Raw genomic sequence first — 13,924 nt, forward strand, 5'->3', positions numbered from 1 at the left:
TTTTTTATGAAAAAAAAATTTGGGGGTGCAAAAATGGCTAGATGGCCAAAGGGGTGGCCGAATTTTTTTTTAAATTTTTTTATAAAAAATAAAAAAAATAAAAATTAGGGGCAATATGAGAAGTTTTGGATACAATTGGTCAAATTGCAAAAAATTGGAACTTTGGGGGATGGATTGCAAAAATTGAAACTTTGGTGTTTAAATTGAAAAACGTCGTCAACTTTTGGGGGGGGAGGGGGGTAAACTGTAATTTTTCCTTAGTATTATGAGTGACTAAATTTCTGGCTAGGGTTTTGATGTGAAGTCTATGTTGAAACTAGTGGCTTATATATTAGAACACTAGTGATTGACCAAGTAGACGACGGGAGCAGCGTAGTGGTTCGAGCTGGTCGAGAGTACGAGATTACTAACCGAAGACTCTTCAATTGAGATGGACCAAAGCCCTGCTAGTGAAGGGGTGAACCGATAGCGATGTTCACTGAGCGGGATAGTACAAGGCATTTTGGAAATTTTCAAAATATGTCTGTATAATTAGGGTTTAAGATTTTTTTATATATATGTGTGTTATGATGTAACCCTGAATTATTAATAGCAAAATACAACCGCACTCTCGGTGGATGTAGACATATTGTTGAATCACGTTAAATTTGTGTCTTTACTCTCTTTTTTCGGTTCTATATTATTCATTATTATTGTGCACGGCAATAACAATCTAATATTTTTATTATGAGTTTTTGATATTATTTTATTTTTCGTTTTTCACATATTAATGATCAACTAACTTTTGAAGTATTTTTACAACACGTAGAAGTTTTAAAAAATTGATATGTAACTCTTTCATTGAATAAAAATAAAACAATCAATTAAAAGAATTATAACGGATACCGATGATTAAGTAAAATAGTTATTAGTTAGTAGGTAATATTTCTTTCATATATTATAATATTAACTCTAAGTAAATAAATGAAGAAACAACGTCGAAATGCGAGAAAAGTGAAAAAGGTAGCACCGGAAATAACCTCTTAAATTTTGAAGTCTGTGTGGTGGGGGTATCCCTTCCAATTCCATCCTCTTTTCTTACCGGCCAGTCACCACCTCCGACTTCCCCTGTGAACGTGTTTCCGGCGAGCAACCGGTTCTTCTCAGCTTAGAGGGTGAAAGACTGATGAAAGGGAGCTGAGACTGATGAATTACTTCACAAGGACCTCTCATGCATCTCAAGTCAACATTCTTACATGAGCTTTCTTGCTTAATTTGAAAAAGGTATTCTAATTTATTTTGTTTTATTGTTTTTTCATATTTAAATTCCATTTGCTTAATAATTAATATTATACGGATTGTTATAATTTAGAATGGTCCTGATTTTATTTTAATTTTTTTTATTAGATAGAGAAAGAGGGTAAAGTTAAATTTGGAAGTAAATGTATAATATTACAACAAAAATGTTACAAGCATAATTTAAGATGAAAAATGAAATATTCATAAGTACCAATGAGATATATAGCAAATAAATAAATATAATAAGTCATATTAAACATTCGAATTTGAATAAAACAAAAAAATTATCATTCAAAACTTTTTTTTTTTTTAAGTGGAAAGAGAGGAAAGGATTAGTCGAGTATATATATATATATATATATACCCATATATTATATCAATCCATTTTGCATTGTTTGATGGAACATTTTTTTAAGTAGCATATATGAAAAACTACTTAAAACATGAAATATTAGCAAACGTTAAAACACGCTACACCAGGAAGTGAGAAGAATAAGATTACTCTTAATTAATTATAAGGTACTTGACAAAGTATGATGGAAAGCTAACCCTGGTTGTAAATATGTTTTGTTGGTGTTTTTTATTTTTTTGTTTGAAAAAATTTTATAAAGCAGAAAACTATTTTTGTGTTTCAAGGAATGATTGTGTGTTTTAAAGAATGCATTATGTTTTGAATTGTTTATTATTCTTTTTGTTTTGAGAGCAGAAAATAACACAAGATAAAGCTTGTTTGGCCACCAACGGATCTAGCAGCCACCAAGTGGTCATATGACTCATATTTGGCGGCCGTGTGGTGGCTTCCAAACAAATTTGGAGGGCAAATCACCAACACAGTGGTTGCCACCGCCATGGAATAAATTTTAATATTTTTAATATTTCTTTTATTTTGAAAAAATATTTGTTAATTTTTTAAAAACACTTCTCAACATTTTATCAGACTAATTTTTAATTATAGACTCTACATAGAAAGCTTTTTTCAAATATAGCCTACACCAAATCAATTCTCAATTTTTTTTTTTTTTTTTTTTTTTTTTTTTTTTTAAAAAAAAAACTCTTTTCAAAATTCAAAACCCAAATTACTTCGCCAAACTTTACGAAAGGGCAAGCAATATTTAACAACGAACCTATATGTTGCGGGAGTTAAGAAAAAGACATCTTTTGACCTTTTATTTTTGAGTGATTTATTTTTTTATTTTTTTATTTTTTGGGGTCAAAATTTGGAGGCAGAAATTCTAATTTTTAGTTAAAAAGAAAACAAAGGTGGTCAAATTTTAGTGGAAAAAATTATTTTTTAGACACAAAAAAATAGGAAAAGTTCATGTACCACTTTAAATTACCACCCAATTGACATGGTTCAAACTCTGGACCTTTGATTCTAATATCTTATTCCAAAAGCTTAAGCAGATAAAAAGAGATAAATTTAATCATTTAATTAATGCTTTAATACTTATTTTCACATGTAGGCTCAAACTCCATTTTAACAAGTGACGCCACAGTTAGACTATTAGAAAAAGTCCACATACCCTCCTCAAACTATCACCCAATTAACAATGCCCCCTCTAAACTTTCAATTGTGACAATGTCTCCCCCAAACTACCAAAAATTGTCAATGTTCCCCTCAATGACGAAACTATCCTTAGTAAAATAATAATAAAAAAAAATACTAAAACTTCTAGAAAAAACCTAAAACTAAAAAAAATAAAATAAAAAATTCAAAGGGTTGCAAATTTAAAATAAAAAAAAATCCTTTGTATAAGAAAAAAGTTAAAAAATTTCGATATTTTTTGTTATACAAAAATGATTTTTTTTTTTTTTTTGTTTTATAAATTTTTTAAAATAAAAAAAAAATTACAATTTTCGTTCAAGAAGATTAAATTTTTTTGGTTTTCTAAAACAATTTTTTTTTTAAAAAAAATGTTTCTTTTAAATAAAAATTTCCGTTTAAAAAAAAAATTGTTTTAAAAAAAAAAATTCGTTTAAAAAAAATTCGTTTTTTAAAATTTTTTAAAATTTTCGTTTAAAAAAGTAATTTTTGTTCTTTTTAAATTAAAATCTTCGTTTTTTTTTTTAAATTAAAAAATTTATTTATCTTTTGAATTTATAGGGGTATTTTTGTCTTATTGAGAAATACTTAGGGGCATTTTTATTTTTTTGCTAGCCTTAGGGGGGACATTGAAAATGTTTGGGTAGTTTTGGGAGACATTATCAATTGGATGGTAGTTTGAGAGAGGGGGGGGGGGGGCATGTGGACTTTACCCTAGAGTATTTAATTTAAATGAGGTGTAAATTGTGAAGTTATGGTTCGAACTTATAACCTTTGACTTTAATAGTGTGTTAAATTATTAAGTTTTTAGGATAAGTAGTGATTTAACACTATCAAGACTCTGCTTGAATGGCTGCCACCAAAGGGGAAAAAAAAAAAAAAAAAAAAACCAAATGGGGTTTAGACTAGGATCCAAACTTGCTCTAAAACCAAGTAGAAAAATAAAGAATAAGAATGAAGGAGCAGAGAAAGAGAGAATTAGAGAATGATATTTTTATTCCTTTGACAATTTCCATGCAATTAAATAGGTTAATGGTTCGTTTGGGTTTGCGATTTCAAAAAATGTAATTTTAAAATGTAGAATTTGAAAACGTAATTTTTAAAAACGTAGTTAAGTGTTTGGCAAAATCTCAGTTTAGCCTTTTAAAATTGTAAAAAAAAAAACATTATCTTACCTGCGATTTGAAAACGCTGATTATCAATGTTTTCAAATCGCAACGTTTTCAACATGCAATCCTAAACAATTAATTTTTTGCGATTTAGTTTAAAATCACATTTTTTATCTATGAAATCGCAATGCCAAACGTACCACAAATAGAAGAGACCTACGAAATAATATGCTAGGATACAAATTAAAATAAGAATAAATCAGAATAATACTAGGCATAATATCTCAGACAAATACTTCAATAAATAAATAAAAATTAATAATTTTTTTCTTTAAAAAAAGATTTTTTTTGTTTTTGTTTTTTTTTTTTTAAATTTCCACACCTTGGTTTTTTTTTATTTTTTTTAAGAAAATTAGTTTTAGTTTTAGTTTTTTGAATTTTATTTAGGGTGGGGGACATTACAATTTTTATTTTTATTTTTGTAGTTTAAGACAAACATTGTCTCAATTGAGAATTTGCCAAAAAAAAAAAAAAAACATTGTACGGAAGTTGGCATTATGTACCACTATTGCTTGGATATGCTAAGGATGAATAATGGCTCGACTTAATTAAAGCACTCACATTGGCTTAGCCATTTCTTACTTTTATTTAAAATAAATAAGCAAAACACTAAAAAATCATCTACATCAGATTATGCATCTCAAATGCATGTGGCAGACACTTTTCACACATACATCTCATTAATATACTATTTCTCTCTCCACATCTCTATTTTCCTAAAATTTTCTCCTACTATTTCTCACTCCATATCTTTTTTTTTTCTTCCCAAAAGTTAAAAAATAGGATCTTTAGGAAAAATACAATCCTTATATATAAAAAAAAAATTAAATGATATAGGTAAAAAAAAAAAAATAGTAATTGGATGTTTGATGTATTTTAAAACTCATTAGCTAAACTAAATAAAATGAGTTTTGATTAGCTATTTTGCATAAAAATATACATAAATCAATGTGAATGCTCTTACGCTACAAGGACATTAAACGTGAATCTCATCTCCTTAGAATTGTCTGCAGTAAATGGGTTACATTTTTTATTTTATTTTATTTTATATGTGGTATATTTTGAATCATAAATTAGAGTGAATGGGAGAAAACTAAATGAGAGGTGAGTTCCCAAGTTTAATCGAAAAATAAATTTATTTTTAATGTAAGAGTTAGATGAAATTGATTACTTTTTTTTATTTTTTATTCAGACTAGCCAATGTTGTCGCCTCTTTCCCTGGGTTAACATCCACTCTTTTCTTTTTTGGAATTTTTTTGAGATAAATTTTCGAGTCAACACGTGAAAATAACACCTCAATATAAATTTGCTGCACGGGCGTGCTATGCACGCCGCGTGCAGTGAATCACTACTCTTATCGAAAATGTATAATAGATTTTTTTGTTGGTTTTCGATCTGAAATTGTACTGTATGTTAGTGCCACATCACTATTTTTGCCATATAGCATTAAAATAGTTATTTAATTAAAAATCAAATCTTCAATTTATTTATTATTTTTTAAATGAAAGAGTGACCAATAGTTATGTTTTCACCTTTGGTAGCCACCTCAACTCCTATTGGGTGACAATTGGCCACCCTCAATCCCCACGCGGCCACCCAATAGGGGTTGGGGGTGGCCTGGATCTTGGAATGGCTCGCGAGCCACTCCTTAGGGGGTGAGGTGGCTTCTAGCCACCCCTAATCCCACATAGGGGTGGCCGCAAGCCACTTCTAACCCCCTATGGGTGGCTCACAAGCCAACCTAATAGCCATATGGGATAGCTCGCGGCCACCCCCATGGGGGAGTCCATCCCCAACCATAGGGGTGGTAGTTTCACTGCTTGTTATTCCTTCATTTTTTTTAAAAAAATATTTTTTATTAGATTTGAGTTTTTGAATAAAATTATTAAAAATATTATTTTAATGTGATGGGACAAAAATGATGATGTGGCATTAACAGACGACACAATTTCGAATGGAAAACTAACCGAATGATCTATTGCACCATTTTTTTTTTTGAAGAATTTAAGCAATTAAAAATGATTTTTTTTTTTTTTTTTTGAGGTGTGATCTATTTTGGCACATTGACTCGGGGATTAATCTAAAAAAATCCCTTCTTCTTTTACTAATCTCACAATCTTTAGTTATTGACCCGTGTGATTTAATTTTCATAGGCGTTATATAATAGGTAGCAACTTTAACATGTGATTTCATGTGATTATTTCTTACCCATATAAAAAAGACTGCACGCGATTAATTTCAAATTTGTAATTATCCACCCATGTGGTGTTGGATCAATAATTTTTTTACTTGCAATTGAAACCAGGAAGAAGACATCCAGCTGATTGCTCGCTGCTTGTTCAAAGCTGCTTTTATTGACCCAGTAAGTCTTTCTCAATAGAAAAAAAGATTGAAGTTGAAAACCAGGAAGTTTAGAGGTGCTTTTATTCATTTCAGGTATTTTACTAATCACATTTTCGCATTCTCTCTTTCTCGGCAGCTACTGATCTCCATGTTCGAAATTTGAAGCAGTTTTGTTCATTTTTCTTGCATCCTTCCTGTATCCGGCCACCTCCCGAGTTTATAGAATTCTTTGCAAAATTCAAACGTGAACAGAAACAATGGCCGACAGTGTTGTTAATGTTCTCCTACAGCAACTGCCCCAACTCATAGAAGGAGCATTTTTCCCTTCTGGAGTGGAAGATGAAGTCAAGTCATTTCAAAGGGAGCTCGAGAGGATAAATATCTTTCTAGAGAACTCCGATGGGAAACGGAACGAGCATGAAAATGTGAAGGCGTTAATCAGGCAAATCACTGAAGTTGCTTATGAGGCCGAGGATGTTATTGACACATTCATCGTCAAAGTCGCAGAACAGAGGAAGAGGAATATTGCAGGAAAGATAATATATGGCATTGGGCACGCAATAATGCTTCACATTGTTGCAAAAAAGATAGAAGGCCTCAACAAAGAGATCAACAAAATCTACGACAATATAGAAAAGTACGGCATTGAAAGTGCTGAAACAAGTGTAGATGCAACAGCAAAGAAGGCATTCTACAGACGTAGGAGACAAGTCGAGGAAGATGACGTGGTGGGCTTCCTTCACGACTCTGATACATTGATGAAACAGCTTACTCATACATCAGAGAATTCAAAACTTGATGTCATTTCAATCATCGGCATGGGTGGGCTTGGAAAGACCACCCTTGCTAAAAAAATTTACAATAATGATCACATCAAGAGTCACTTTTATTGCCGCACATGGGTGTATGTATCTCAAGATTTCAAAACCAGAGAGTTACTGCTTGAAATTTTAAAGTCTCATATGTCAATATCAGATGAGTTGACAAGGAAACTCGAAGGAATGAGTGAGGATCAAGCAAAAGAGTACCTAGTAGAGAAGTTGCTCACATACTTACAAGGGAAGAGGTACCTAATTGTCATGGATGACATCTGGGAAATCCAAGTCTGGAATGAGGTAAAAGATGCTTTTCCTGATAACTTCAATGGAAGCAGAATATTAATCACCAGTCGCATAAATGAAGTGGCCTTACATGCAAGCCTTACTCCTCCATACTTTCTTCAATTTCTTAACAAAGATGAAAGTTGGGAACTTTTTCTTAAAAAGGTATTCCGAGGAGGAGAATGTCCTCTTGAGTTAAATACTTTGGGGAGACAAATAGCAGAAGGTTGTCGCGGCTTGCCACTTTCAATTGTGGTATTAGGAGGGCTTTTGGCTAACAAAGAGAAGACGCATCGAACATGGTCGAGGGTTATTGCCGATGTAAATTGGTACCTTACTGAATGCAAAGAGATTTTGGCCTTAAGCTACACCCACTTGCCACGGCGCTTGAAACCATGTTTTTTGTATTTTGGTTCATTTCCCGAAGACTTTGAAATCCCTGTAAAGGAATTAATCCAATTATGGATAGCTGAGGGATTCATACAACACACTGGTAGAAGAAACATCGAGGATGTTGCTGAGGACTACTTGGAGGAGCTCATTGATCTGAACTTGATCCAAGTGGCTGCCAAGAGTTTTGATGGAGGGGCCAAGCAATGTCTTATTCATGATCTTCTGCGAGACTTATGCATAACCAAGAGCGCGGAAGAGAAGTTTCTTTATGTACCTAGAAATGACCACTGTTCATCATGGAACACCTTTCGTAGACTGTCCATCCAAGGTAGCATTTTTCATCAATTCATTTCTTCAAACACCTCTGGCGCTTCGAATGCTCGTTCTTTTTTGTCATTTGGGAGTGGACCCATGTTTAATGATATTCAACTGAAGTGGGTCCACAGAAATTTGAAAATGCTTCGGGTGCTTCATTTTGCACTACATGTCAGAGCCATTCCTGAAGAGATAGGAACATTGATTCATTTGAGGTACTTGAAGATAAAATATTCGCATATAGTGGGAGATATTCCGGCTTCCATTGGCAACCTTACGAATCTAGAAACATTTCACTTATATTGTGAATCTTCAATGCTTTTGCCAAACTCAATAGTGAAGCAGCCGCGTTTATGGAATTTGTGTGGGGTGGTGAGTTTTTCTAACCACTGGGACACAGCTATGTGGAACCTTCAAGACCTTTCATTAATGTCATTGCACTCACAAATTGTGCGTCTCATTTTTGGGGGCATGATTCCTAATCTAAGGAAATTAAGGCTAAATGTAAAAACAATGGATCAGGATGCAATACGTTTTTTTGCAAGCCTCCATCGTTTAAGTCATCTCCAAACATTGAAATTTTCTTGTAGTGTTCAAGACATTATTATTCTTCCTAATTCATTTCCGGAGACAATCACCAAGATAAGCTTCGATGGAGTGAGGTTAGATGAAGGTGGCATGCAAGTGCTGGGAAAACTTCCCAAACTTGGGATACTGAAACTACAAAATTGCCTTTCTTTTAGAGGCCTTCACATCCCTGCATGTTCGTTTCCCGAACTCCGATTCCTAAAATTGCATGAAGAAATAATTAAAGAATGGAAACAGGACGAAGGTGCAATGCCAAGCCTATGGCATTTGGTTATGACTCGTTGCTTCAAGTTGACCATGCTCCCTTCGGAACTAAGGAGTTTGACTGCCTTGCAAGAGGTGAAGGTGTTACATTGCAACATAAAATTGGCAAAAATGTTTCAGGAATTGCAGAAGGAGGTTGGATTTAAACTACACATCGATCCTACTCTAGTTGCTGCCTTTTATGTAGACCTCGGAGAACGGAGATGGGGGTAAGTGGTAGCTGCCTCGCCTTTATCAAAAGAATTACAAGTATGTATACTTCTTCTCTCTTTTCTTTCTATTCTTTCTAAATATGTCACCTTTTATATTTGCAGTGCCTCGTTATAAAGTCTTTCTTTCTTGGCAAAATATATACAGTCGAAATTCTCATGATAAATTTACCAATTGATTGCTCTTGATTAATCTTCTAAACAATTGTTAATTATGCGCTGACAGAGAATTTTGATGGAAACGAAAATTGTGTTACTCCTCTCAATTGCTGCCATGAGGTTCCTGCATGGAGTAGCTGCACATAGTTTCGCTGGAGCAGATAGTCGTTGTCTCCTTGTCAATTGGTAAGGTGTTCTGTTATCATGGATTAAATGATTTGAATTGATTTAACTTGTATTCATTGAAAATAGATTGCTTTAGCTTTTAGATTGCTATTTTGTGGTAATTTGTGCATGTAATTCCACTTTTTGGATTGAAGTTAGCTTCTCTAATATATAGATGTAAGCATTTCATTTTTATTTGGAAAAATGAGGATTTCCAAACAAGTGATATATACAGTTAATTGGAATATTTTGATTTGATAATCAATGTTAGGACTTGTGATTAATGGAAGCTCTTAACGTAAAGAAGAATTAATGCAATCTTTAGGAGTCTTATGCAATAATTTGCCATAAGTTTATCTCCTTCCATGTAATGGTTGTGTTAGAAACTTTGCGAAAATGGGTGTATGTTTGCAAGGGCAAGTGTAATTTTTCCTAAGAAAAAACTTTTGATTTTTACACTATAATAGTGGCCGCTTGACGACAATGGTGTTTTTGCCAAAACTGTTCATGAAGTTTTTGGTAGTACTACGGTGCTGCTAGAAGTTCTTGGGGGACATCTCCAGCAGCCTCCCAAGGCTGCTAGAAGTTCATAGGGGACACCATGAGGCCACCAGAAGTTCATGGCGGCCAATGGAAGTGTCAATGAGTCATTTTCTCAGTTTTTCAATTGAAAACACTCAAATAAGTGATTTATCCTCATTTTTGTTCATTGAATTTGTCAAAGAGTTGTAAGTTATTGTACTTATAGATTCAACTTTCTACTACGCCACGCTATATCAGATGGTAATGTGACTTAACCTTCCATTTACAAATGAAAAAAAAAAAAATGGTAGGATGTAGGTAGCTAAGCTGGCTAGCTGCATACCTAATTCCTATATGAAGCATGAATATTTAATCTTAATCCTTCAATCATAGACCTTACGTGCTTACCTGGCAAAACCATTTTTCAAAACTAACAAAACCAGAAAACAAAACAAAACAAAGTGAATCAAAGTCAATCTATATATCTTCCATGGCATTGGCAACCATGGCTGCCATCCAATGCTTATATAATGTATGCATAAGCATGATTGTTTTTGCAGATTTGCATAATTATTTGTTCTAATTTTAACACTGGAAATGGACAAAATCATTGTTCTACGTACTCACAGCATAATTATTTGTATGCATAAAATGCTTTTATTTTGTTGCTATATAAATTTTGTATGAAATTCTAAAATAATATTTGTATATTTTTATCCTTAAATACTTGACATTATAAAACATATTCCCATGAGATCATGGTTTTTCTTTATTGTTGTCTGTTTAGACACATTTCGGAGGTTGTTTTGGTTCAGTAGCGAGCAATAATCAGCCTAAGAACTGCATAGTACTACATTATGCCCTCTCTTTGGATGTCATTTTAAATGGTCAGAAGTGGATGAATCTGATCGTTGTTGTTTTTTTGTCCTTGGGTACAGGCAATCTCACTTGCAGCTGAAACAAAACGAGAGGAGGAGGAAGCAAAGGGAGTCAATCTCATTACTGACTGATGCCACCAGCTGAGCAGCAAAATGAGTGACTTTTACTAACCAGAGAGGCCATCACTCTTAAGTCTTACCCATGCTTTCTTGGAAACGTGATCAAATTCAAATTCTTCGTGAGTTCTTTTGTTGTAATTTGAGAAATTTGTTCAAAGTGTTTGAATTTATTTCTAGGATGTGTTATATTAATGCAGCAAATGATGGGAAGGATAATGAACAGATAAGGGGACTTAGAATTGATCTATACTAACCTACATGTAAATAAATTTGTAGAAAACATTATTGCATTTTTTTTTTTTTGATGAATAAGTAATTTCATTAAGAACAAACCAAACCAATCGACAAAGCATCACCAAATACAAACCCCGCCAATGGGCCAAAAAACAGTTTCACAGATGCCTCACCAGCTAAACAATACTAGGAAAACCATCAATCTACAGCAACAAAGAAAAAACTGCAGGCAAAAGACCAAGAACAACATCACCTGATCAAGCCTCCCCAGAAGCAATAAGCAACGTACCCTTACAAAGGACTACCCAATCAACAAAAAACCCAAACAAACTCAAGTCTGCCTTGTGCTCCATAGATTGTAGACAACAGAACCAAGAACCAATCGGCAGAGAAGACCCTTGAGAGCTTTATTCCCCCAAGTGCTGAAAACATTATTGTATCAGTAGGCTACAAAGTTGATTTACAAATTCTCCTTTTACTAATAATGATAGAAATATATAAATGCCTTGCTGGATTTTGTAGATTACTACTTTGCAAGCCAAAAGTTTTTAAGAGGGTGTGAAAAACAAGACTCTTGAGATCGCATAGTGGGATGTCATCTGGATAATTACCAGCCAAGGGGATTAAGCCCCCCTTTCAATTCTCCAGAAATATAAGGGACTGCAATTCCTGCGATCCAAACCGTTTGATGTAACGAACAGTTTGGAATGTGCGATGTAAGTGGGATTGGGTGAAAGTTGAAAATCTAGGCTATTACATGGGTTTGTAATTCTCTTCAGAATAATGCTACACTTATTCCCTCATGGAATTCTCTTAAAAATAATGCTACACTTATTCTTGCTTCTTTACTTGCACAGTTTTAAACTATATATTGATGCTAACTCAATACTTTATATATCCTTGAACGGGAGATTCTGAGAGAGAAAGAGTATATTTTTTTATGGTTTAATAATAGGGAAATTATATCAAAACACCTCGGGTAAGCATGCCAAAATTTTTTTGTCCCTAAGTTTTTTTTTTTTCCGACAATTTACTTCGATCCCTAGATTAATTGAAATGCCAAGAAAATTCCAACCGTCAAATTTTTTTAACTGCTGTTAGATTGGTTGAAACACGCCATTTTGCCACATCAGCATAATAATTTTTTATTATTTAATTTAAAAATTAAATAAAAATTAATTAATTAATTAATTAATTAAACCCAAGGGGTGGCCACGAGCCACCCCTAAACCCTAGGGTTGTTAGGGGTGGTCTCCTTGGGTAGTTTGGGGTGCCCTTGGGTTTAGGGGTGGCCCCTAACCACCCGTGGGGTGGCTAGCGAGCTACCCCTAGGTGGTTTGGGGTGGCCTACGCCCTTGGGGGTGGCCAGGAGTGGCTTCCGGCCACCATTTTTATTTTTTATTTTTTATTTTTTTTAATTTTAGTTTAATTTTGAAATTAAATTAATAAAAAATTATTATGCTGACGTGGCAAAACAGTGCATTTCAACCAATTTAATTGCAATTAAAAAAAAATTGACGGTAAGAATTTTCTTTGCATTTCGATTGACCAGAGAGTAAATTGTCAAAAAAAAAAAAAAAAAAAAAAAAAAAAAAAAACTTAGGAACAAAAAAATTTTGGTAAGGTGTTTTGATATAATTTCCCTTAATAATATCATATCTCTTTTGCGTGTCTCACCCTTGTATTAGACTTTTCTTTTTTAATTTTTTTTTTAAATTTAAAATTTAAAATTTTATTTTATGGCGTAAGTGGAAATTGTCAAATTGTTGACCATTTGGTGCATTCTTAAACTTGCATTGAATCGGCCATCGGCCTTCCTCTGAGCTGGACTTTTTGTGGAGATAGCTTTTCTTAATTAGATGACCACTTTACCAATATAATACCAACAATCAAGCCCTCCTTTTTTATTTTTTTTTCAAACGATGAGCTTATGTTGATACTTAGATGGAGCCTTTACCATTCTAGGAAGTCTCCTGATCATTACATACTTACATGAGGACAAGAAAATAATAATCCTAGTGATTGATCTAGCAAGGATTTTGAATATAATACCAATAATCAAGCCCATGGTTGACGAGTTCATCTTCTTCTTTTCTTTCTTTCTTTCTTTATTATTGTTTTTTTAACGATGAGCTTACATTGATAATTAGATGAGACTTTTACCAGTCGTAGCTAGTTTCCTAGTCATTGGCCTACATAATAATAATAATAATAGTCTCCAACAAAGATTTGGAATATAATCCCCAATAATCAAGCCCTTGCATGTGAACGAGCAGCTCATCTTTTTGCCTTTTCTATATATATATATATTGCAATTGTTTAACAATATTGACATAACACTCGAAATTAATCATGAGATATTTTTTTTTTATATTATTATTATTATTATTTAACAATGATTAATTTAAGAGTTAGTTGAGAGTGTCATGTTAGCTTTATTAGATGAATGTTGAATATAATTATAATATTTAGCATTTATCTTTTGGTTTTAACGATGAGTTTATCTTGATAATGAGTAATATTATTTATTATACTCATGTCATACTGATTGATATGAGGTGTTTCAATTAACTTTCTTTTTGTTTTCTTAGGTAATTAATGTAAAAGGTCATTTAAAACATGCGCCATGTCAGTTGGTTTGAAT

At 32.9% G+C, this 13,924-nt stretch overlaps 1 protein-coding gene across 1 annotated transcript; it reads left to right on the forward strand.

The window, feature by feature from the left end:
* The first annotated feature begins 6,590 nt into the window (after positions 1-6,590).
* Positions 6,591-11,287, forward strand: LOC132169523 (putative disease resistance RPP13-like protein 3). The gene is made up of 3 exons (XM_059580547.1): positions 6,591-9,242; positions 9,429-9,547; positions 10,987-11,287. Exon 1 carries the CDS (start codon positions 6,591-6,593, stop codon positions 9,204-9,206), a length of 2,616 nt encoding a protein of 871 aa, XP_059436530.1. The 3' UTR covers positions 9,207-9,242; positions 9,429-9,547; positions 10,987-11,287.
* The last annotated feature ends 2,637 nt before the right edge of the window (positions 11,288-13,924 follow it).

Source organism: Corylus avellana, chromosome ca2 (assembly GCF_901000735.1).
Source record: "Corylus avellana chromosome ca2, CavTom2PMs-1.0".
Lineage (NCBI taxonomy): Eukaryota > Viridiplantae > Streptophyta > Magnoliopsida > Fagales > Betulaceae > Corylus > Corylus avellana.